The sequence below is a fragment of the Carlito syrichta genome, unplaced genomic scaffold (assembly GCF_000164805.1).
Source record: "Carlito syrichta isolate Samal-C Ts95f unplaced genomic scaffold, Tarsius_syrichta-2.0.1 Scaffold311267, whole genome shotgun sequence".
Taxonomy (NCBI): Eukaryota; Metazoa; Chordata; class Mammalia; order Primates; family Tarsiidae; genus Carlito; species Carlito syrichta.
Window position 1 is genome coordinate 10,564 of NW_007255363.1, and position 24,349 is coordinate 34,912.

At 56.2% G+C, this 24,349-nt stretch overlaps 1 protein-coding gene across 1 annotated transcript in view; it reads right to left on the minus strand.

Moving 5' to 3' along the window:
• Positions 1 to 24,349, minus strand: part of PITPNC1 (phosphatidylinositol transfer protein, cytoplasmic 1) — a 94,557-nt gene that overhangs the window by 2,823 nt on the left and 67,385 nt on the right. The window contains exons 6-7 of the mRNA XM_008068595.1: positions 15,756 to 15,911; positions 12,659 to 12,722 (exon numbers count right to left, since the gene is read on the minus strand). Coding sequence (XP_008066786.1) covers positions 12,659 to 12,722; positions 15,756 to 15,911 — 220 coding nt within the window. The remainder of the gene's footprint in view (positions 1 to 12,658; positions 12,723 to 15,755; positions 15,912 to 24,349) is intronic.

The following is a 24,349-nucleotide window of genomic DNA, read 5'->3' on the forward strand; positions in this document are numbered from 1 at the left end:
AGTGGCACGGTCACGGCCACTGCAGCCTCCACTTGCTGGACTCAGGTGATCCTTCCACATCAGCCTCCCTTGTAGCGGGAACTTTAGGTGTGCACCACATGCCCTGCTAATTTTTAAATTTATAGTAGAGACGAGATCTTCCCAAGTTGCCCAGGCTGGTTTTGAACCCCTGGGCTCAAGTCGTCCTCTGACTTCGGCCTCCCAAAGTGCTGGGATTACAGGCAAAGGCCATCGCACCTAGCTAAGCATCAGGTCCTCTATAACATCTGAGCAAACCAGAAATATTTTTCATAAAATGAAATCCTTAAGGGGATTTCCAGGGAACAATTATTAAAATTTTATCAAAGAGAAAAGCTTTTTATAGAGGAAATAAGCAATTGTGACTGTGCTACCATAACGCAAAAATCGGACTATATCAAGAAAAATTGTACCTGCAAACCTACCACTTTTCAACAATACTAAGACTGTTAAACAAGCTAAGAAATTAGATTAAGGTTAAAAAAGAGGCATGCACAAAAAAAGGTTGAGACTGAGAAGCATTTTTCGTGCGTCTGGGCGTGGTGTTTCTGCGGCAGCAGCGGACATCATCCTTGGAAAAGACTTCCCCGGCAAGCGGCTCAACGCGGTGCTCTGCTCCCCGCAGCCAGCAGGGGGTAGAAGTCGCCCAACACGCAGAATCCCATGTCTGTGCCTTCCAGTCCCAGACGCGCCTTCCTTGAAGGCTTGGAAACGGACGGCTGATCGGGAGACTGCAACTTCCTCATTGCTGTGTTAGCGGATGCTAATTCTGCATAATTCTGGTCTAATTTGTTCCTGACTTAAACTTCATCAGATGTTTATTTGAATAGTGGCCTCCTGATTTTAGCGTTCCCATTGTAATAGAGGAGGAAGACCATGGGAAAATGAAGGCTGCAGTTGAAAGTGATGGGATTCAAGGACAGGAACAGAGGAGGGGCAGTCCAGGCGCGAGAGAGGAGAGATGGCAGGTGCCAAGCGGAGGCAGGGCTGGGCCTGCAGCCTCCGGGGAAGGGCCCGGCCAGCGCTTTCCAGACACGCGGTGAGCTCGGGCAGCTGCAAGGTGCACCCGGGGCTTGCAGCTCCACAGCATCCAGGCACCACCACCATTGCTTCTCGGTTTCCCATGGCCACATTATTGCCTTTCCAGCACCAACGTGCAGTACCCTGGGGCCGGGGCTAACGGGCACGTGCTCTGGCTGGAAGGACACGGATGTGGCGTGGTGACTCCCCTTTCCTCCGAGGTTGCCATCCCCGGCGCCATTGTGGAGGGCCGGGGTGCGTGCAGCAGCCGGCCCTGGGTTCAGCGTGGCCAGGCACTCTCCGGGCTCGGCCCGAGCCCCGCTTCAGTCCAGGCTCAGCGCCTCCCGGCTCACCCCCCAGCCCTTGTGTGTGCGCAGGGCGGCCCCGCCTTGAGATTATCCTGCGTGAAGGGAGCGGAGGGGTGCTATAAAGAGCCCCGGAAAGCTTTTCCAGGCAAACGCAAAGGAACTCAGAATAGCAGCTGGGCCAGAAGCCCTCCCTCGAAGGAAGAGGGGGTGTTAGCTGTGTTTTCAGAAGTTTCTGACAGGTTGTGCTGGGGCACATATGACACCCATTTTCACTCCTCTGCTCTTTTCTGGTGCGTTTCACCAGCACCGCAAAACATTTCCAGCTCTGCGTTCTTGGCTCAAGACCAAAACAATCCCCTGGCAAACAGCTCGAAAGAACCGGAAAGTCTGGAAGAGGGGTGCCAGGACCCACCCAGACCCAGCTCAGGCACTTCCCGAGGGCCTCCGGGCGCGGACGCAGGCGGCCCGGAGACCTCCAGGGTCAGCCGTGGTGTGCTCGGGCGGGGCAGTCAACACATCTGAAGGGTGCTACGTACACGTGCGTGGGCATGACCCTCTGTGCCATCCACGGGGGAGGAATGCTGACTGCAAACTTTTGTGTTGGTTTGTTCATGCATGCTTTTCTCGTACTCCCGAACGTCATCCATTGTCATATCTGAAAGGGGCCAAGACGTGGGCAATGGCTGTTATCACAGGCAAACTTTCAACAGGGAGACTTCGGGGAAGGCGGCAGCTTGGCGGGAGCCAGGGAGGCTTCAGAAAGCAGAGAATGGTCTAACTTGATGAAGAGGAAATCATAAAGTGAGCTAGACCAGCCAGAAGAGGGTGCGGGCAAGGACGAGAAGTCAGTCTCGAAGCAGAGCGGACCGAGTCGAGCCAGGAGGGCGGAGTGGGGCGTCTGAGCACGTGGGCAGGGGCAAGCCCAGGATCCATCGCCAGGAGAGCCGGGGGTGCAGGGTCCATGCCGCCTCCTTTCACACTTACCTTCCAGAACAGCCTGGGCAAGGCTGTGAGCCAGCGCACTGGACCACAGGAGGGGCACCCTCACTGCTGCCATGGGAGGCATGCTGAGAAGGCTGGGCCTGTGGACCGTGCGGATGGTTGGCAGCCAAGAGGCTAGCCTAACAGCCTAGCCTAACAGCCTAGCCTAACAGCCTAGCCTAACAGCCTGAAGATGGCTGGCCCCTCCCTACCCACACCAGTCTACAGGTCAAGTGGCACAGGATACGACTCTGGCTCCATCAGTGTCGCAGGATGATACTCCCTTTATCTGGGGCTCTCCACCGGGGACAACTCTGTGACATTTTGGGTTGTCACGACTGGGATGTGGTGGCCGGGGACACTTTGGTCACCCTACTGTGCATGGGATCCCACTCTGCAAAGGACGGTACAGACCCAAACGTGAGGTGGGCCAAGGCTGAGGAACCCTGTCTCGGTCCAACAGACAAAAACTTAAGCGATGAGCCCAGTGAAATGCGTCAGAAGGACAACTGGGCTCACCCACCCCGGACCCTGTTACTTTGTTACATTTTATCGGGGGCTCCCAGACAGGCACTCCTGTCCCCGCTTGGGGGACAGAACCCTGTTCCAGATCAGGCACCCTGGCCACCCTCAGGCGTGTGGGACACAGAGGGGCGTTCGCGGCCGGGGCTTCTCCTGGCGTGTTTTCTGTCTCGGGTTGTGGAGTCTTGCTAATCAAGCCAGGTGTCCTGTGAGAGTCTCCCCACTTGGTTCCTGGTGGCCGGGGCCCTGAGGGCGTGTGGCTGTAAGCCCACACTGGGGTGTCCTGTTAAGCTGGTGAGCCCCGGCGAACCCTGAAGTCTCCGATCGAAAATGGCGCCCGCAGTGCTGTGAACAGCAGGAGGGTCGAGCAGCCGCTGGACGAGCACAGAGAGACAAGGGAGCAGGGTGCGGGAAGGAGGCGCTGCTTCGCATGAGGATGTCGCCGAGCTAACCACACACAGCCTTCCAGCAGTCACTCTCATCTCACAGCTGCTTATCGAGAGCTCCTTAGCAGGCACACCTGGAATAAGGGTCACTTTGGGCTAAAATTCTAAAATTTAAAGAGGCTTCCTAGGCAATTGGACCTCACTCCCGGCTCCTGGCTGTCATTTGTTTTTATTGCAATTTATCTGTTTTCTGACTCGGGGTCTCACTCTGCCACCCAGGCTGGAGTGCAGCGATACAATCACAGCTCACAGCAGCTTTGACTTCCTGGAATCAGCTCGTGATCCTCCTGCCTCAGCCTCCCAAGTAGCTGGCACCACCACACCTGGCTAATTTTCTGATTATTTTGTAGAGATGGGGAGCTCACTGTGTTTCCAAGACTGGTTTCAAGCTCCTGGGCTCACGCTATCCTCCCGCCTCGGTCTCCCAAGTAGCTGGCACCACCACTCCTGGCTATTTTTGTTTTATTTTATTTTGAGTTGAGTTTCACTCAGTCGCCCAGACTGGAGTGCAGTGGCCGCTCCCGGCCACCGCAGCCTCGCCTGGTGGGCTCCAGCGATCCTTCCGCCTCAGCCTTCCGAGTAGCCGGAATTACAGGCATGCACTACCACGCCCGGCTGATTTTTTTTATTTTTATTGTAGAGATGAGGTCTCGCTGTCCAGGCGGGTCGCGAACCCACGGGCTCAGGCCATCCACTCACCTCAGCCTCCCAAAGGCGCGGGATTACAGGCTGAGCCACCGAGCCCGGCTTATTTTTATTTTTATTTTGTAGAGATGGGGGTCTCATTATGTTGCCAGCTTGTCTCGTCTCAAGTTATCCTCCAGCTTCAGTCTCCCAAAGTGCTGGGACTATAAGCATGTGCCACTGTGCCCACTTGACGGTAATTTGGAAAGCAAAAACCAAGGTGTTCTTGTGTTTTGAATCCCAACAAATCATTTTTTAATCTTTAATTAGTTCAGTGATAAGATAGAGGCTGAAGCTATGTGACTCTAGGTTCTCAGATATATATGAGTTTTAGGGATGGGAAAAGGGTTTTCAACAAAGCCTTGATCATGATCATGAGAAAGTGAAGACAGCCCAGGGCTGAAGACACCACGCAATTAAAAGAGAGGTGGGAGAATGTTTAAGACTATAGAGAGACCTCCTTGATATATTGTCAAATAAAAAATGGAGGCAAAACATTTCACATATTATATGAAATCACTGTGGTCAGAAAAGCATTATCTACATTTACAAATGCCGAGAAGAGAGACCTCAAAATGTGAAGTGATTACTTTGAAGAGTTGGAATTACAGGTAGATTTCATTCCGTTCTTTTGCTTTTCTACGTTTTCTAAATTTTCCACATCAAATATGTGTTACTTGTGTAAGAAAGAAAAAAAAGAACATATTTTAAAATCTGTTATTTGGGATCATTGGAAGGTGAAGACCATCAATTTGGGATTGGTAAGGAGAAGCTACACGTGTCTAGAGTTTCTGCTCACTCTACGTACATTATCGTTGGGTTTTTTTTTAAGAAAAAAAATTTTCTGAAAATTCCATCTAAAAGGAAAAAAAACCATCTCCAAGTTAGACCACATAGGAGTGAACATTTCTTGTAGAGTGGTTCTCTAGAAGATGATAATTTGGTCCCTGTTGTACCGGAGGAAGACATGCCTGCTTAAATCCTGAAATATCCCCACAGACCATAAATGAGTATGAACGTGGTGTAGACTTTTTTTTCCCCTAAATTAATTTACTTTTGAGTTGGAGTCTCACTCTTCATTGCCCAGGCTGGAGTGCAGTGGCACGCTGACAGTCATTGCAGCCTCGATCTGCTGGGCTCCAGCGATCCTTCCGCCTCCGCCTTCCAAGTAGCTGGAACTACAGATGCGCACCACCACGTCCAGCTAGTTTTGGTGTGTGTGTGACTTATTGTAGAGACAAGGTCTTACCAAGTTGCCCAGGCTGGTCTCGAACCCCTGAGCTCAGGCAATCCTCTTGCCTTGGCCTCCCAAAGTGCTGGGATTACAGGCTGAGCCACCGTGCCCAGGCGGTGTAAACATTTTCAATATTCCTCAGTCATTTATGCAAATCATGATCAGGTGAAAACACTCCTGGTTATCCAGCCAAGTACATCGTGCCTCGCTCAACATACAAGAACTCAAAATCTACATAGGAATCTATGTTTTAGTTAATTCAGTTACGTGTTCTCAGTGACAGATTACACTTTTGAAGATGATTTATCTTCATCATTGATTGATATTCAACGATCACAGCGACTTCCAATCATTTACATGCAGATCTCTCTGCTTCTAGCAAACAAATGCTTACATATGTCAGACAAACTCTTAGTAAAGGAGCTCTGTGTCAAGATATTTTGCAGATACATTGGTAAATAATCACCCCTTAACTTATAGATTTTGAAAGGTCATAATTTGCTCTTATTTCTTTTTTTTTTTTGAGTTGGAGTCTCACTCTGTTGCCCTGACTGGAGTGCAGTGGCACGCTCCCGGCCACCGCAGCCTCCACCTGCTGGGCTCCGGCAATCCTTCTGCCTAAGCCTTCCAAGTAGCTGGAACTACAGGTATGTGCTACCATGCCTGGCTAATTTTTTGTTTTATTGTAGAGATGAGGTCTCGCCAAGTTGCCCAGGCGGGTCTTGAACCCACAGGCTCAGGCAATCCACTCGTCTCAGCCTCCCAAATCGCGGGATTACAGGCTGAGCCACTGAGCCCGGCTATAATTTGCTCTTCCTAAAAAAGCTTTCTTTTTTTTTTCTGAGTTGGAGTCTCACTCTGTCACCCAGGCTAGAGTGCAGTGGCACACTCATGGCCACCCCAGTGTCGACCTGCTGGGCTCTGGCGATCCTTCCGTATCAGCCTTCCAAGTAGCCAGAATTACAGGTGCGCGCTACCATGCCCGGCTGATTTTTTGATATGTTGTAGAGACGAGGTCTCGCCAAGCTGTCCAGGCTGGTCTCAAACCCCTGGGCTGAGGCAATCCTCTTGCCTCGACCTCCCAAAGTGCTGGGATGACAGGCTTGAGCCACCGTGCCTGGCCCAAAAGATTTCTTAAGTAAAGGCTTTCAGGGCTGACTGTAGGTGTAAGAGGTGCTGGAAGGCGTGCGGTGTTTCTTCTGATGAGCAAAGGGCATTCTGATGTCTGGGAGCGGTTAGCATGGGGACGTGCTTCCTGCTCACTGCCCTTGGCAGACACACGCCCCTCTCCCTGCGCTCTCGAGAGACTGTTCCTTTCCTCTCTCCCTTGTCCCCTCTCAGGTGAGGAGGGCAGATCTGTCTCCGTCCCAGGACACGGGGTGGTGTTGACAAGCTTGAGCTTGTCCTCTGCCAGGGGACTGTGCTGAGGCCCAAACCTCCCCTCGGCTACCAGCTCTGGTCTGGCAAAGGACTCTAGTCCCAGGACACTTGTCTCCCTTGACAGTCCTGCCGGTGGATGAGGACACCGAGACTGACTTAAGCTTTCCTGAACACGACCATGTGCATGTTTCTTTCTTTCCTTTTTTTTTGGAGTCAGCGTCTCACTCTGCCACCCAGGCTGGAGTGCAGTGGCACGCTCACAGCTACTGCAGCCCTAACCTGCTGTCCTCATGTGATTCTTCTGCCTCAGCCTTCCAAGTAGCTGGAACTACAGGTATGCGCCATCACGCCTGGCTAATTTTTTAAATTTATTGTAGAGATGAGGTCTCACCAAGTTTGCCTAGGCTGCTCTTGAACCCCTGGACTCAGGCAATCATCTTGCCTCGGGTTCCCAGAGTGCTGGGATTACAGGCGTGAGCCACCGTGCCTGGCCATGTATGTGTTTCTTAAGGACAAAAACCTGGAAGTGAGCCGGGCTCAGGGGCTCAGCCTGTAATCTCGCGCCTTTGGGAGGCTGAGGTGAGTGGATGGCCTGAGCCTGCGGGTTCGAGACCCTCCTGGGCAGCGAGACCTTATCTCTACAATAAATCAAAAAATCAGCCGGGTGTGGTAGCGCACGTCTGTAGTTCCAGCTACTTGGAAGGCTGAAGCGGAAGGATCGCTGGCGCCCAGCAGGTCGAGGCTGCGGTGGCCGGGAGCGGCCACTGAACTCCAGTCTGGGCGACCGAGGGAGACTCTAACTCAAAAAAACCCAAAAAAAACCTGGAAGTGGACTGCTGGGCCATGGGTTGCTGGTACTTGGCCTTTCTGTAGTGTGAACGTCGTTTTACTTTGTATCAGAAGGTAGACACCAACACTCCGGTCTGTTGTGGCTATCTGGCAGCACGTGTCCTCCCTGCTTGCTGCTTCATGCCGTGTCTTGTGGTGAGAGGCGAGCTGACTCTGCGTCTGTGTCTGCCTGTTCACACTGTTCACAGTTTTCTACCGAGTTGCTGGGCTTCCGGCTACCAGGGTCTTGTGGCATATTGCATGGTGCCAACCCTCTGTGGCCCACATGGCTGCAAATGTCTTCCCTGGTCTTTCAACACGGCTTAGGGCGGTGATCATTTCATTGCTGGGGAGGGAGGCTGCTTTTGCGGCACCGGAGGCCAGAGCGTCTACCAGGACGGGTGTTATCTGGGCAGGCGACAAGGCCAGAGCCCGAGCTGGACGTCCCTCCTGCTGCGTAGCTGCAGCAGCAACCGCTTGAAAAGGGGGAGTCTCGTCCCCTCATCCAGAGACCCGCGCAGCCAGGCCCCGCCTCACTTCCGCCCGCAAACACCTTCTCTCCGACTTTTGGTGGAGACAGAAGCCAAGACGAAAGTGCTTTTCCCATCATTCTTGTCATAATCCAAGGCTTGGGGCACCCCCTTCAGGTCCCCTCCCACCGTGGGAGCTTTTCTGTCCTCTCCACAAATCCTGCTTTCTAAAACAAAAACAAAAACAAAACCCAAGGCTTGGTCGGGAGTCCGGAAGCCAGACACAGGTGGGACACTCTGCTGGCTCCCGTGGCCGTGCGCGTCCTCGGGGACGTGTCAGCCTTTAACCCTGTGGTGTGACTCTAACTCAACGCGTGCTTGCCATGGAAAGCTCAGGGAGACTCGCTTCAGTCCTTGGGGAAGGGCGCCCCCCCACTCTCATGCCCCCAGCCCCGGGGCTCCAGACCCATCACCCAGCTGTGACTTTGTCTGTGGGTCTTAGTCGGGAGTGGGGTGCAGGCAGGGGAGGCGCAGAGGTTCTTCCGAAAGTCTGATGGAAAGCCCTGGGCTTTCTCCCCAGAAAGGTCAATGCACGGGTACACACGCACGCACACACACAAACACACATGCACCCACCTCCCCCGATGCGTTGGAAGCCACTGGAGTGGGGAGCTCAGTCCTCAGGTGAGGCCAGCCCTGGGGACTCTGGGCTGGTGTCTGAGTTACTCTCATGAGGCGGCTTCACCCACACCAGGCCGGGCGCCTCCTCCCTCCTGTCTGGAAAGGCTTAGGGTTTCCAAGACACCACGAGGCTCAGGTCCGCTGTAGGCTCCCTCTGCAGTGTCCTGCATTTCTCACAACCATCGGGTTTGTCAAGCAGCACCCTGCTCTCGGGAACCGGTGGCCTCTTTCTGTTGCTCCCCCCTCACCTGGCTTCTGCCCATGCTGTTGTGTCTTGATCAGCGCTTTGGACAAGTCTGAGCCCTCCAGCATGGACATGGCTGCTCTTCACGACAGGCAGGGCACACAGTCTGTCATGATGCCGAGTGCTGAGCTCAGGAGAGACGAAGTTCATCCTTGGGTGATGGAAGGCCATGACCTCTGTGATGTCCTTTGATCTTGACTCTTTGCTGAGCCGGAGGTGGCAGGTCCCAATAGCAAGAATCTGTGTGGCCCTGCAGCCCAGGTGCTGGCCATGCACCAGGCCAGCAGGCTGGGAGGTCAAAGGGCTCAAGGGCACCCCAGGCCATGGACCTGCTGTGTGCCCAGATGATGCCTTTTCCAACTCACCAGTCTAAAGGGTGCTTGTTTCTAGTTCTCACAAGGCATCAGATGGTAGAAGTTGACCCTGAAGACCCTAAGATTCTCTGGTCTAATCAATTTGGACTCCATTAATTAAACAGTCCTTATAATCCCATCTGGTCCACAGTCACGCGGTAAGCCAGTAGGTTTTTTTTTTGAGTCAGGGTTTCTGTCATCCAGGCTGGACGGCAATGCCACACTCACGGCCACCGCAGCCTCGACCTCCTGGGCTCAGGAGATCCTCCTGCCTCGGTCTCCTGAGTAGCTGGGACTACAGGCATGCACCACCACGCCCGACTGATTTTTTTTTTTGAGTTGGAGTCTTGCTCTGTCGCCCAGGCTGGAGTGCAGTGGCACACTCCTGGCCACTACAGCCTCGACCTGCTGGGCTCAGGTAATCCTTCCGCCTCAACCTTCCAAGTAGCCAGCACTACAGGTACATGCTACCACACCCAGCTAATTTTTCGATTTATTGTGGAGACAAGATCTCACCATGTTGCCCAGGCCGGTCTCGAACCCATGGGCTCAGACAGTCCTCTCGCCTCGGCCTCCCAAAGTGCTGGGATTATGCTTGAGCCACCGCACCCGGCCTGATTTTTTGATTTATTGGAGAGACGCGGTCTTGCCCAGCTGCCCAGGCTGGTCTTGAACTCCTCGGCTCAAGACATCCTCTAGTCTCTGCCTCCCAAGCTGCTGGAATTCCAGGCGTAAGCCACGGTGCATGGCCGGAAAATTCTTTAAAAAGTTTTTAAATTGGCCAGGCGCAGTGGCTCTATAATTCCTATGTCTATAATTCCAGCACTTCGGGAAGCTGAGGTGAGAGAACTGCCTGAGCCCATGGGTTCGAGAATAGCCTGGGCAATTGGTGAGACCTTGTCTCTACAATAAATCAAAAAATTAGCCAGGCATGGTGGCGTGTGCCTATAGTTCCAGCTACTTGGAAGACTGAAGCAGAGGGACCACCTGAGCCCAGCAGGTGGAGATTGTGGTGGCCCTGAGTGTGCCACTGCACTCTAGCCTGGGCGGCAGAGTGAGACTCCGACTCAAAAACAAAAGTTTTAAAATTAAAAATCCTAAGTCTCTTCCTCACTCCAGGCTCTGCTGAGATGGGAGAGCAAGCCCCATCCCCTTCTGGCTTCTCTCTTGCTGCCTCCCTGCACATGTTTCCTTTTTCTTCTTTTATCCTGCCTCCTGTTAAATCCGTTTCTGACTCGCAGTGATCAGGGGACGGCTACCCTTCCTGTTGTTTCTTTCTGAAGATACTCTTGGCATCTGGTGCTAGAGGCACACCTGTCCTGCAGATATGGGGCCCCGAGTGTCCTTCCTCTTAGTCAAGCTTCCATCTGTCAGAACCTGTAATCTTTTTTTTTTTTGAGCTGGAGTCTCACTCAGTCGCCCAGCCTCAACCTGCTGGGCTCCGGCGATCCTTCCGCCTCAGCCTTCCAAGTAGTTGTAACTACAGGAGTGCGCTACCATGCCTAATTTTTGATTTATTGTAGAGATGAGGTCTCGCCAAGTTGCCCAGGCAGGTCTTGAACCCGCGGGGTCAGACAATCCACTCACCTCAGCCTCCCAAAGCGCGGGATGACAGGCTAGGTCACTGAACCTGGCCAGAACCTGTAATCTTTAAACACCCTTTCTGTGCCCTTGGCATTGGTAGCCAGGAGCCATGGCTCTGAAGAGCACATGCAGGAGAGGCCAGAATTCCTGGCTTTTTGCGGGGGGGTCTGCTCCCCTCTGAAAATCGGAGAAAAGCTCTTCAGACAAAACCCCAGCATGATTTATCTAAAGATCAGAGGGAACAATCACAGGGATACACCCTCCTCCCGCTGCACAAAAGCCGTGAGCCGAGAGGCCTTCTGGAGGCCTCGTGGCAGTGGGGGTGAGTGGCTTTGTGGAGCGGCATCCGGCCTTGGGTGAGAGCCACAGTCCACGTCAGACAGACCCCGTGCACGTGTGTGTTCTTCAGAAGGTGCGGAGCTGGGAAAATTGCGGGGGTAAACAAAAAGCCTGGGACCTGCAGAGTCTTTAGATGTGGCTCAGAGTAGCTCCCAACACTGGTACAAATCACTGCTGCACCCATTCCGGCCAGCATCCCTTTGCTCTAAATTTGGAGCCTTCTGCTAAAACAAGGGAGGAAATTGGCGACATGATGGCAGGAAGGGCCAGGACGCAGCCGAGGTCATGCTCGGGACAAATGAGCAGGCGCAGAAGAAGGCCATGGAGGAGGCGTCGCACCTGACAGTCAACCCAGAGATCAGCTCTGGCCTGGCTGCCTGCCTGCCGGGCACGCTCCCTTCCTCCTCCTGCCCAGGACTCCAGCCGTCGGGTCAGAGGCTGGGTCACAGAGCTACATGTGGCCAGAGCCCAGGGCACAGCTACCCTTCCTGCTGTTCCCCAAAAAAGGCTGGGAATTCCGGCCTCTCCTGCGTGTGCTCTGGGGGGCAGCTAGCCCCCACGGTGAAGCCTCCCTTGCTACCACCTGCCAGAAATGTGAACTTGTCCAACTCTTCCCATGTCACGGCAGAAGGGCCTGGTCGCCAGTCTCAGGGCGCACGTGGGTGGCCGTGCCTCCGTGCACCCTGCACTCCTGCAGAGCCCGCATGTGTCGGGTGAGGGCTGCTTCCAGGGCCCTTGAACCAGAGTGCTGCTGACACCTGACCAACCCCGGCCTTAACTTGATGTTTGGGATACGTGGGGTGGGCGTGAAACCGCCGGCAGCGCACGGGGAGCCCATGCCCGTGAGGTGAGTGGCACAGGCCCAAGGTCCTGCTCAGATAGGACCTCTGCTGCTACTTTATTTTTTTCTAAATCCCACACTGCCCTGTGATTATTCTACTTCTGTTGTTGCTGAGTGGCAGTCTCACTGTCGCCAGGCCACAGTGCCTTGGCACGATCACGGTTCACCACAGCCTCAACCTCCCACCTCAGCCTCCTGAGTAGCTGCAATGACAGGAGTGTGCCTCCACGCCTGGCTAATTCGTTGATTTTTTTTTTTTTTTTTGTAGAGAGGAGATCTCGCTATGTTGCCCAGGCTGGTCTTGAACTCCTGGGCTCAAGCGATCCTTCTGCCTTGGCTTCTTCTCAAAGTGCTGGGATGCCAGGCGTGAGCCGTCTGGACTCTGTGGTTATTTTGGACCAAGATTCTTGTTTTGTTTTGTTTTTTGTTTTGAGTCAGAGTCTTACTCTGTCACCCAGGCTGGAGTGCAGTGGCATGATCACGGGCACCACAGCCTCCACCTGCTGGGCTCAGGTGATCCTTCAGCCTCAGCCTTCTAAGTAGCTGGCTACAGGCATGCGCCACCATGCCCTGCTAATGGAACAAGCTTCTAAGGTTCCATCTCTGCTGTGCGGACAGTGCTGCTTCTAGCACGGAAAGTGGTGGCCTCGCCGTGCCCTGCAGGGAGCAGCAGAAGCGGAGGAGGTTGCAGCGCGGCTCGACACGTGATGGGGACACGGACTTACCATACCACTCGTCCACCCACGCGAAGGCCTGCCTGTGTCCAATCAGCAGGATGTCCCGGACCACCTGGAGAGGAAGAGAGAGGGGCTGAAACACCGGAGGGATGACAGCTGTCTGCGTGTGGGGTGCTGCCACCTCTGGGCTCCTGGTGTCACGGGTAGCTCAAGCCCCCTGTCCCCGGGAACAGGGACAGACTGACACAGCCAGGGTCACGCTTGCTCACCCCCACCCCCGTGTGCATCCCCCAGGGTGCCAGCCTCCGTCTCATCAGAGGGGAGGGCAGGTGTGAGGAAACCGACGACAGCCACTGGGCAGTCATGCAGCAGTTACATAAAGGACTCTCGTCACCTTTGACTACAACTATGTTCACTTTTCACCCGTGGGCGTGGGAAGACGTGTATTCCGTGCCAGGAGGTCAGAAATGCCAGAAATCTGGAGAGTGTTTCTGCCAGCAGGTCATGTCTTAGCCAAGAACACTCAACATCCCCTCTTCTCTGGTGTAATGCCCTCAATACTGATTCCATTTTCAAAAAGTAAATGAAGGGACCGGGCACGGTGGCTCACGCCTGTCAGCCCAGCACTTTGGGAGGCAAAGGCAGGATGGCTTGAGCCCACGAGTTCGAGAGCAACCTGGGCAACATAGCGAGACCTTGTCTCTATGAAAAAATATCACAGAATTAGCTGGGTGTGGTGGCATGTGCCTAGCGTCCCAGCTAGTTGGGAGGCTGAGGAGGAAGGATCGCCTGAGCCCAGCAGGTGGAGGCTGTGGTGAGCTGTGATCAGGTGCCACTGCACTCTAGCCTGTGTGGCAGAGCAACACCCTGACTGGAAAAAAAAGGAAAGGAAGGTGTGGATAAGTAGATAAGAATCCCCTTGGGCTGGACCTTCACATCGCAGAAGACAGCAAAGCAGTTTAGCTGCGGAGCAAAAGAGGGAAGAGGTCTGAACCAGGCCAGGCACGTGGGATGGCCAGTGTGACCAGAGGCAAAGGAATGACGTGGCTCTTTAGGGTGACACCCAGCGGCGCTTGAGGCCGAGGAAGAGGCCGCGTCCTGTGTGTAGGACGTTGCGCTCGTGACTTCAACACGGGGCGTGCTTTCTTGCCCTCTAGAAACACACCTCACGCGGCTCGGACACTCAGTCCCCTCCAGCCCCCTTTCCTCCTGCCAAGCAAATCCCACCGTCGTCTAGAGTCTCCGTGGCGCTCAAGTGTGTTTCAATAAGTGATTTTCTTCTTTTCTGAGTCGGAGTCTCTCTCCGTCACGCCGGCTGGAGTGCAGCAGCACGTGATCACAGCTCACCACAGCCCCGGGCTGGTCTCGAACCCGCGGGCTCAGGCAATCCACACGCCTCATCCTCCCAAAGTGCTGGGATGACCGACAGGCTGAGTCACTGAGTCCCGCCCAATAAGTGATTTTAACGTGGTGCATTTTCAGAAACAAGGAAAGCATTCCTCACGAAGTGCTCATCACACCAGGCCTCTGGGCATCGAGCGAGGCTGTCATGACTCGGAAGGACAAACATCACGCACGTAAGAAGCAGCCGGCCACCACAGACACTTGGGCGCTGAGTGTGTCGAATGCATGGAAATCAAAAGAACCGCCCCTGAAGGTGCCCCGTTCAGGAAGCACAGCGCAGATGCCGGCTGCAAACAGGACGCCTTTCCTTTTAATGTGGATAGACTCCTAGAAAAAAATGTGTTTGGAAAGGTATCCTTGATGCCCTGGCCTGTGCCACTCACACCTCAGATGTTCCCTGGTGGCCCACATGCCCCAGCAGGCGTGTCTATGGGGTGTCAGGACACCACGCCATCTGGGGATGGGTGGGGGAGGGCCTTTGATCAAAGACAAACCCTACAGGTAGTTGAGGGAAACAGATTCTCAAAACTGGCCAAAGTCACGTGTGAGTAGAGATGCGTGCCCTGAGCAGTGAAAATGAGCTTCGGGGAGGAAACGGAATACCTGCAGATGGTGGCCTGGGAAAAGGAGGTCATTCCATGTCAGAAAGCCGCAAAGAAGGGGCGACAGGGGAGGCTCAGGAAGACATAGCCCCCAACGGACACAGAGCCGGGCTGGGACGTGTGTACTCCAGGAGCTGTGACATCTGAGAACCGGACTCGCAAGGGCTGTGGGTCCCACGTCCTCCAGCCATGCTGGTCCTGGCTGGCGGGAGGGGCCCTGAGCCCAGCGGGGGATGGGCACTGTCCCTGTGGGAGGAGACCCCAGGGCCCTCAGACTCAGCCCGAGGCTGCTGTCACCACCAGCCTCGCTATGAGGACTCGGGAGGCTGAAGCCGCTTCCTCGGACCCACAGTCAAGAATTAAACTCTGTGTTGTCATCGGCCCTGATCTGAGTGGACAAATCCATCTAGGAACAGAAAGGAGTCCCGTGACCTCAGCAGAACCCAGAAAGCGACTCTTTCTCAGCCTTTAAGTGGAGCAGCAAACAGACGGTCAGCCTGTGTGGACCGCAGAGGCACAGAGGGAGAAGGGGTTGGATTTGTTTTCCTGAAAGCAGGAACAGTTACAGAGGGCAAATGTCAACCCTGCCTTTCCCCAAGAGGACAAGAGTCATGCCAGGAACCCGAGAAGAGAAGCCGGGACTCGTCACTAGGTGGGCTGCTGCTCCCACATTAACATGCTGTGCCCATGGGGCCAGAATGGCCACCTGCCACCAAGGCGGCTCGTGATTCCTTGGTGGGAGCATTGTTACAGAAGCAGACACGCCGCGTGGACTGCCTGACGGGATGACGGGCGTTTTGGCTCCATCTGCACCTGCCAGTCTTTGGGGAGAATTCTCCCGAAGGGCTCTGCTCACAGACACGCCTCTGGCCTCTTTCCAAGTGCCTCCACCTGGAAGCAGACTAGCCCAATGCCCGGGCCAGAAGAGTGTTGCCACGCCCCCCTTCCCGAGGATACCCACCCCACAGACACGGAGGCCACAGAACAAGACAAAGGGTAAAGCTGTCAGGGGAGGAAGGTGGTGCATGTCTGCGAGCATGTGTCTTCAGGCGCAGTCACCTGAGGTGGGCTCAGCACCTCGGACCTGTCGCCAACACGGGCCTCAACCTGGCAGTGAAGACAGTGGCCAGGCTGCTCACCTTGTGGACAAACTGTTCCACTCTGGTCTGAAGTCCCCAGACCTCGAACTTCACAGTCACCAGCTTGTAGGAGCACATGATGGGCTGGTGACTGTCTCTCCAGCCTTCTCTCAGCTGTCCCCGCCCCGTCTTCTCCGACTTGAAGTGTTTAGGGTCCTGGGGAAAAAAGATCAAGAGATGGGTTAAAGGTAAGTTTCGGTGTTCTGGGCTGCTGCAGGAGGGCTCAATTATCAATAACACGGAGCTTCAGAAAGCCAGAACGAGGCCGTGGAATGTTCCCAACACAAAGAAGTCCTAAGCGACAGACAGGCGAATGACCCCTGCCTGATCACTGCACGGCAAATGTACCAAAACATCACATGCACCCCACAAGTACGCACAGACGTTAAAAGGCAGTAAAAAAATGCAACCCTCTACAAGAAACGTCTGGAGTAAGCAGATCTGTCAAGACAGAAGGTACACAGTGGATTCCAGGGACGTGGATGGAGGACTGAGGTGAGGCTGCCGGCAGGTGGATGAGAACGTTCCAACCCAGAGAAGGTGACAGCCCCACGGCCTTGAGGATATCCTATTCACCACCGGGTGTATGCTTACTTAACAGGGTGGATTATGTGGTGTCTCAGGCTTTAAAAGGGGGGATTGTGGCATAAATAAGTGGCAAGAAGGTAACCCATCTACTTAAATGTCAAAAAAAGTGACTTAAAGCTCGATTTGTAACATCCTATTGTGTTTTTTCCTTGATCAAAGGGCCAATAAACTTGCAAAAAAAAAAAAGTCCAGCGTGTCGACGGGCGTGTGAATGTCTTTGACCACGGTGGACGGCTCTGCAGTGTCTACATGGATCCACGGCTCCATTTCTGGGTGATGTGAGAGTGTGGCCACCAGAAGACCCACTGGGACATTCACCACGGCTTTCAGCACGGCAGGCAAGAGCTGGACACAGCCCAGAGCTCACCAGCGAGAGCCCAGGCAGACAGACTGTTCTGTTCACAGCGGGGCATGCGGGGTAACGCCAGGAAGGCCGCGCAGGTAGGAACACGCGTCGCTCTCTCCGGTGGCCGCGGCGAGCACGTGTGGCGGGTGCGATGGAGTGTGCATCGTGTGACTCAAGCTGGGGTTCAAGGACGAGCCCAGCTCACCTGTGGTGTTAAGGGTTAGAAGAGCGGCCTCTTGGGGCTAGTACTGAGGGACCCAGACACAGGAGAGCTTCTGGAAGGCTCACCTGCTGGCCTGGATGTCACACCCAAGCAGCCACTGAGCCTCTCACGTGGGATCCGTGTCGGGCCTCCATGACCAGAATGAAACAAGAATGATAAAAGGTGCTTTTTTTTTTTTTTTTAATTTAACCATATAATCTAGGCTCAAGGATTGCCTTGAGCAAGTCAGGTGCTACTTGTTTCACCGGATTGTCTTTTTTTTTTTTTTTGAGTTGGAGTCTCACTCTGTCGCCCAGACTGGAGTGCAGTGGCCGCTCCCGGCCATCGCAGCCTCGACCTGCTGGGCTCCGGCGATCCTTCCGCCTCAGCCTTCCAAGTAGCTAGAACTACAGGCGCGCGCTACCACACCCGGCTAATTTTTGACTTATTGTTGAGATGAGGTCTCGCCAAGTTGCCCAGGCGGGTCTCGAACCCGCGGGCTCAGGCAATCCACTCACCTCAGCCTCCCAAAGGTGCAAGATTACAGGCTGAGCCACCGAGCCCGGCTTCACCAGATTATCTTTTCGGCAGGATGCAAAAGGAGTGTGTAAGCTAGTTGGGGTGAAAAGCAGCAGTTGTGTGACCCGGTGTGTCTACCACACCTTCCCAACCACAAGGATGTCTCGTAGCTGCTCCAGAGCCTGCAGTCCGGGCAAGGGTCTCCAGGGCCTCTCATGGGGCCATAGGACCCTGGGCCGGGGAGCCAACCCCCTCAGTGGGGTCCACGGCATGAAACCAGAGATCACACTCGACTCTTCCTGGCTGTTTTTTCCTTGATCAGGACCTCCCTCCTGGGCCCATGTCTGTGTCTGTAGCAGGAAGACAGGGGGCCCCCGTGGGACAGACGTCTCATTAGGAGGATGCAGTCTGTTTTGTGGAGGGAGCGGAGGGTCCTGGAGGGGGAGGATAGGAGGTGCCACATGTGTCCGAGGGGACAAGAGCCTCTGGGAAGGGAGGGGTGTGGCTCGAGGGCGGTGTCGCGTCCTGGGCCTCAATTCTGGACCACCCATAAGCCCCCACGGAAACGGCACGCACAGGCCCAGAAAAGATAATCGCTCAGTCATCATATCAGTGGTGCACGGGGAGGCACAGCACAGGGCCTGCCCACGACAGTGCTAGATGTTGGCCACTGCTGCACCCCCAGGCGTTGAGGTGCCCAGGCCCACACTCCATCCTGCCGTCCAGGGCACCGTGGGATTGCTGGGGAGACTTCCGCCAAAGCCAGGGGGCTGACTCTTGCCTGCCCTGCATCCCCACCCCACAGACGCTACGAGAATGAGAGGATGTGGGGGGAGCCTCTCCCCTCCTCTGGAGGCCAGGTTGTTCTTGGTCTGCAGTGCCTGGTGGAAGGTGGTTTCAGCCACATGGACTTTCAGGAGAAGCTGAAGGCTGGAAGCCAGAGGCTGCTGCGATATGCAGAGACCGGTCTGACGACCTGGGAGCACTGCACCGAGAGGAGGCTTGGCCGGCTGGGGTGAGGCATGAGGAGGCCGCCTCCACAGGCCTCAGGGGCTCCAGAATCCCGCAGAGGATGCTGAGCGCACAGGCCGCCTTGCCCGACTCATGCCAGCCCGCACCGTGAAGAGCAGGTGCGCCCGGCGAGGCCGGCGAGGTCGCAGGGAGTGAGAAGCTGCGGAGGCCATTTCAAGCCACTAGACTGGGGTGGACCATGGTGGCAGGAGGTTACAGGACAGGCAGGTCATGAGGCCGGGGCACTCGCCATCGCCGGGGAGAGCACGGACGTCCCCGTGCTTCCTTGAAACCTGCCGGGGCTCACACAGCTAGCCAGGCCCAACACCACCAACATGACACGGAGCCTGTGACACAACGCCACAATCGGGAGCAGCGCCAAGCGGAGGCTGGATCCTCCCCACCTGCCCTCCGTTTCCCACGAGAGGCAAAGGTGGGTGCTACCAATGCACTAACACACTTCAACCACCCTCCTGGCTCTCTGTTGTTGACCACGGGAGGCCGGGGGGGGCCTGAGGGGAGGCTGTCCTCCTGGCCAGCAACCGGGCACATAACGACAGTTAAGGAGCTCCAGCCAGCCAGGCGGGCGGGGCCAGTCAGGAGACAAAGGACCCAGTGAGGGAGCCAGGTGGGCAGGCCTGGAGGGACGGGAGAAAGGAAAGACAGGCCAGGAGCCGCCTTGTCCTCAGGACCTGCAGACGTGCCGACGGGGTGGGGGAGGGTCGGGGGCCCCCACTGGCCACGCTGACCCACCCTTCCTGATTCTCATGGCCCTGGGCTTGTTTCCTCAGCTGAGAGGAGACTGCAGAACCCAACGGGGCTCCTGTCCCCGTATCTCTGTCTCCATTCCAGGTCGACCCTTCCCAAGAATGACTCAAGGCCCTGGATGCGAGAAGTGGCACGCGTGTGCGCTCAGGGGCGTGTGCGCGGCCTCTCCAGAGCAGCTGGCAGGTGCTGGCCCACAGCTCATCCAGTTCAGAGAAGAACCGGAGGATGTTGCTTGCACGGAAGAACCATGCAGGTGCTTAAGCCACCGTGTGGTTCTTGATCGCACCACAAAGTTACACGGTCACACGAAGCCCCGGCCCAGTAAGGTCTCGGCCAGCCTGGCTGGGAGTGGGTGGCGCACTGCGTCCTCCCAACGCAGAACAGTCCTTCCAGGTCGAAAGCGGTCATGGGGTTTCCCGTCCCGAGAGCTGGAAGACCCTGTGCCCCCGCGCTGCAGGCGGGCTGGCCTGGGCTCGCAGCCTCACGTGGGCTGACTCTTCTCACAACCTTTCTAAACAACAGAGACCTTTCCAGGTCAGTGTTCTTTTCACTGTACGAGCAGCAAAAGGGAGTCTGCCATAGCCAGAAGCAAGCACGCCTCGAAGTTTTGCCGACTTCATTTCCACCGACAGTTGCCAGCTCCATCCCCTTCCTTCTTCCTTCCCTCCCTCCCTTTTTTATTTTGAGTCAAGGCTGGAGTGCAGTGGACACCATCATGGTTCATCACAGCCTCGACCTCCGGGGCTCAGGCAATCCTCCTGCCTCGGCCTCCCCAAGAGCTGGGGTTTCGGGTGCGAGCTGCCGCCCACGCACCCAGAGATCTACTCTCCAAAAGCTGCAGGGAGGTAGAGGAGAGACTCCCCCAGGACACCTTGACGCAGAATGCAAGGCGGAAAACGAACACCAGCTGGAGGCTTGGACAAAGACGGGCTGCAAAAGGGTGGGAACAGTGGAACCACCAGTCTCACTGAGCGGTTTGGGCTCTGCACACCTCCCATTCCCTCGGTACACCTCCCCGCCCCCAACTGTCCCCTTGCTGGCCCCTCCCCCAACACCCTCTCCTCTTGAATCCGCTGTCCCAACTCCCGTCTTCTCACTGGGATTTGTGAACAGTCACCTGCCCCCTTCACACGGGCTGACTTCTCACAAGCCTTCTAAACCACAGAGACCTTTCCAGCACATATTCCTACGGCTCCGGCAGGGTTTCGGTCCAGATTTGAGCCCAGATACAGCACTTCCACCCCTCTTTGTGGAAGACCAGGGCTGTTCTACGTCTTACACCCTCACCCTGGGTTTTCTGACTTTAGAGCGAGGTTATAAGCCTCAGCCGCCATCACCACTGTCGCCCTACCTGTCGGTTTCAAGGTCTGGCCCAGCATAACATTTTGGCCATAGAGCACGTGTCTCGAAACTTCTGCCAGGCATGCCTGTCGTTCCAGCTACTTGGAAGGCTAAGGTGGAGGAATTCCCTAAGCCCAGCAGATCGAGGCTGCGGTGGCCGTGACCGTGCCACTGCACTCTAGCCTGGGCAGCAGAGTGAGGCTCCGACTCAAAAAAAGGAACTCCCACCAGGTCCCTGCACAGCAGTCAGAAAACCCAATGGAAGTTCCCGGCGGTGGGTGACACGGTGACCGCCCCGCAGACACGGCCGAGTCCTCTTCCCAGTGCCCAGGATGTGCTCTCACCCGGGAAAGGTCTCTGCAGACCTACCCAAGTACAGGACTTGGTGATAAGATCACCCTGGCTTAAATGGGAGATCCCAAACCCCATGGCTGTCCTAACAGAGGGAAGAGGAAGGGACGCAGAGAAGCAGGTCGCACGGGACACAGCAGGGCCCGGGTGACGCAGCCGCTACCCAAGGAGCTGGAAGGTAAAAGGAAGGACGGTCCAGAGAGCCTCCCCGGGTTCTGGACGTCTGGCCTCCAGAGCCAGGAGGGAGACCTCTGCACAAGCAGCGGGCAGGGGCTGTTCGTGGTGCTCGGAGGGAGCAGATCTGGGATGGTCTGGACGCCCCACTTCTCAAAGCCCCCCACGACCACAGCCATGGCCTAGCTCCTGCCATGAGTACAGACACTGCCTCCAAGCTCTAGCCAGGAGCCTGAGGCCACAGCCCTCCCCGCCCGGGGACCTGCGCCTTGTCCCTGTCCCCGAGTTCAGGTGTTCAAACGTGCCCTCCATGTGATGGTTGGAGGTGAGGCCTTTGGCGGTCTCAGTGCCCTCAGGAAAGAGAGGCCGGAGAACTCGGTCCTCACCCTTTCCCACGTAGGGACACAGAAGGCGCCACGGTGGAGGCAGGGCCTTTGGAGGCCTCAGCATGTTCAGGAAAGACAGGCTGGAGAGGCCCATCCTCAGCCCTTCCCCACGTGGGGACACAGGAGAAGGTGTCATCCAGGAAGCTGGAGGCTGGCCTCCCCAGCAGGGTTCGGTCAGTGCTGAGATCTCGAACGCCCAGTCTCCAGAACTTGAGAAGCCGCAGTTTGCCGTTTAAGGCCAGTGGTCTCTGGCCTTCTGCGACAGCAGCCTGAGTGGACTGAGACCCGCCCGACAGACACCACGAGGACGGGGTACCACCTGTAGTCTGGCAGTCTGTCTGGGGAATGCCTCAGTCTCCCCACCTGCTGGGTCTTCCCAGCGTCTTCCTCTGCCCTATCTGCCTCAGGGTCTCACGCCCCCTAGAAGGACACCCGTCACACTGCCAGGCCCACTCCAGTGGCCTTGTGTGGACCCGATTATCTTTGTCAGACCCATCCTAAATCAGCTCGCATGCCGAGTCCTGCAGGTCAGGACGTCCACACATCTTTTGGGGGCCACAATTAAACCCCTAACAGTCATGGGTGCCTAGTCTCGGGTCAGGGCAGGGTGAGGGAAGGGGCGTGATGGCTAGAGCACATGGGCGTTCTTTCGTGCAGCCACACTCATGGACCTTACCCCGCCACCTCGGGACGTAAGCGTTTCCCCAATGATGCTGGGAGAAGCCACAGGAGCCCCGGGCCAGCCTCTTGGAGGTGAGGCCGCAAGCCCACAGTTGTGACACGGAGTCTCTGTGACTAATTACACCTTCAGCGGAGCCACTGGGGATGGGCGCCAGCAGGGGTTTGCCCGGCTAGTTGGGGAGCCGTCCTGATGAACGCTGGACGCAGAGACAGGCAGGGACCAGCCAGAACATCCTGCACCACACAGCTCAGCCCAAGGCAGGGTGAGCGGCGGCACGGTCACGCCACAGGATGCTCCCTGTGTTCTGGAACCTTCCTGAACACTCCGGGCACTCCCCTCCCACGAACAGCCGCTTCACCCTGGCAAAGCTTAGCCCTGAATCGAGCGCGGGATGTCTTGCACTTGGGTTCTCAGAGAGTCACCCATAAAAACCAAGGCGCTTTCAAGGAAGTAGTTCCCAAGACCACAGCGACCCCAGTCCCAGGAAGTCCGCAGCAGGGAGGCCTGTGGGGACCGGAAACAGCCGCGGTTGCCTAGTTTGGTGTTGGGTGGGGTGAGGCGACTGGCGCATGGGGAGTTCTTTTGGGTGGCGAAATGTTTTACATTTGGTGGGGTGACGGCTGCCCACGTGTGAATGTTCTAAAGTCCACTGAATTACACTCAGCCAGGGTGAATTGCGTGGTATGTGAGTCCCATCTCAAAAATCTGTTGAAAAGAAGAAAACCGGCCAGGCTCGGTTGCTCAGCCTGTCATCCCGCACCTTTGGGAGGCTGAGGTGAGTGGATTGCCTGAGCCCGCAGGTTCGAGACCCCCCTGGGCAGCGAGACCTCATCTCTACAATAAGTCAAAAAATCAGTCAGGCGTGGTGGCACACGCCTGTAGTTCCAGCTACTCGGAAGGCTGAGGCGGAAGGATCGCCGGAGCCCAGCGGGCTGAGGCTGCCGTGGCCGGGAGCGGCCACTGTACTCCAGTCTGGGCCACAGAGTGAGACTCCAACTCAAAAAAAAAAAAAGAAGAAGAAAACTAAGACGCGTTCAGAGGTGTGTTTGAGAGTTGACCAAGAGCTTCACTTCAAAGGTCAATGGCTATGCGCGGCCTTGAGAAAACCCCAATGTGTTCGGGCCGGAAGCCGCTGTCCTCGCCTGGTTGGTGGGGAAGCTCTGACACGCCAGAAGGTTCTTCCTCTGCCTGGCGACTCCTCCGTCCCGGCCCCTCGGGCCATCCACTGGGCCTGGGAAGTTGTGGGAGGCCCTGGCCTGCAGCTCTGCCATCACGGGGGCGGCTTTATGCGGTCGAGCCCTTGCACGCTCGGATTGCTGGCCACTTGGCTGCAGCAGGTCCTTGCAGCAGGGTGACGAGTGGCCCTGGCTGTCTCTGCTCTGAGCAAGGCCTGGCCCTGCCACGTGCCCCGGGTTCCAACTCAGCCCCAGCAGCGCCCCTTCTGAAGCCTCTTCCTCCGGAAACCTCAGATGGGCAGGAGGCCTCCCCGAGTCCTCTGCCTGCTTCTGGGGACACACATCCACCCCCTCATCCCTGGGACGCGCACCCGCCCCGCCCAGCCCAGGGACTCACGCCCAGCCCTGGCACAGGCGTCCGCCCCACCCAGCTCTGCAGGACAGCGGAACTCGAGTGGGCCATGCGTCCTGGCTCAGTACACGGCGGCCTTTGTGCAGACACCCGGGCCTACTGTTGGTGCAAGAAGTGTCCCCAGGACCCCAAGAGCACCCCCAGCTCCACAGACAGCCCGGGATGCGGAGGCCAGGGATGCGTGGGCGCGAAGCCCAGCCCGGTCAGTGATCCAGGTGCTGTGGGGCGTGGAGTCCCAGCACTTTCAGTCCCTGGCCTGGGCCAGGAGCTCAGTCCCAGAGCTTGAGAGGCATCCGACACCTGCTCCATATTCCAGCCTGCTCGTCCTGGCACAACAACTGTACCTCAAGGTCACTTCAGATCAGACCAACAAGGGCCCTCAAGGGCATACTGAGAGCACCCCCCACGTGGCCACAAGGGCCGGGAGCTGCTCTGTCATGCCATGAGCCAATGCTGCCACATGGCAACTGGTGGGGATCCACTGCCGGCAGCCTGGTAGAGGCGACCCCAACGTGGGCCAGGAAGAGGCATTCGTAGCTTCGATTCCTGCCAAGGGTGCACCTTTTGGCCCACAGAGAGTGTAAGTTTTTTTTTTTTGAGTTGGAGTCTCACTCTGTCGCCCAGACTGGAGTGCAGTGG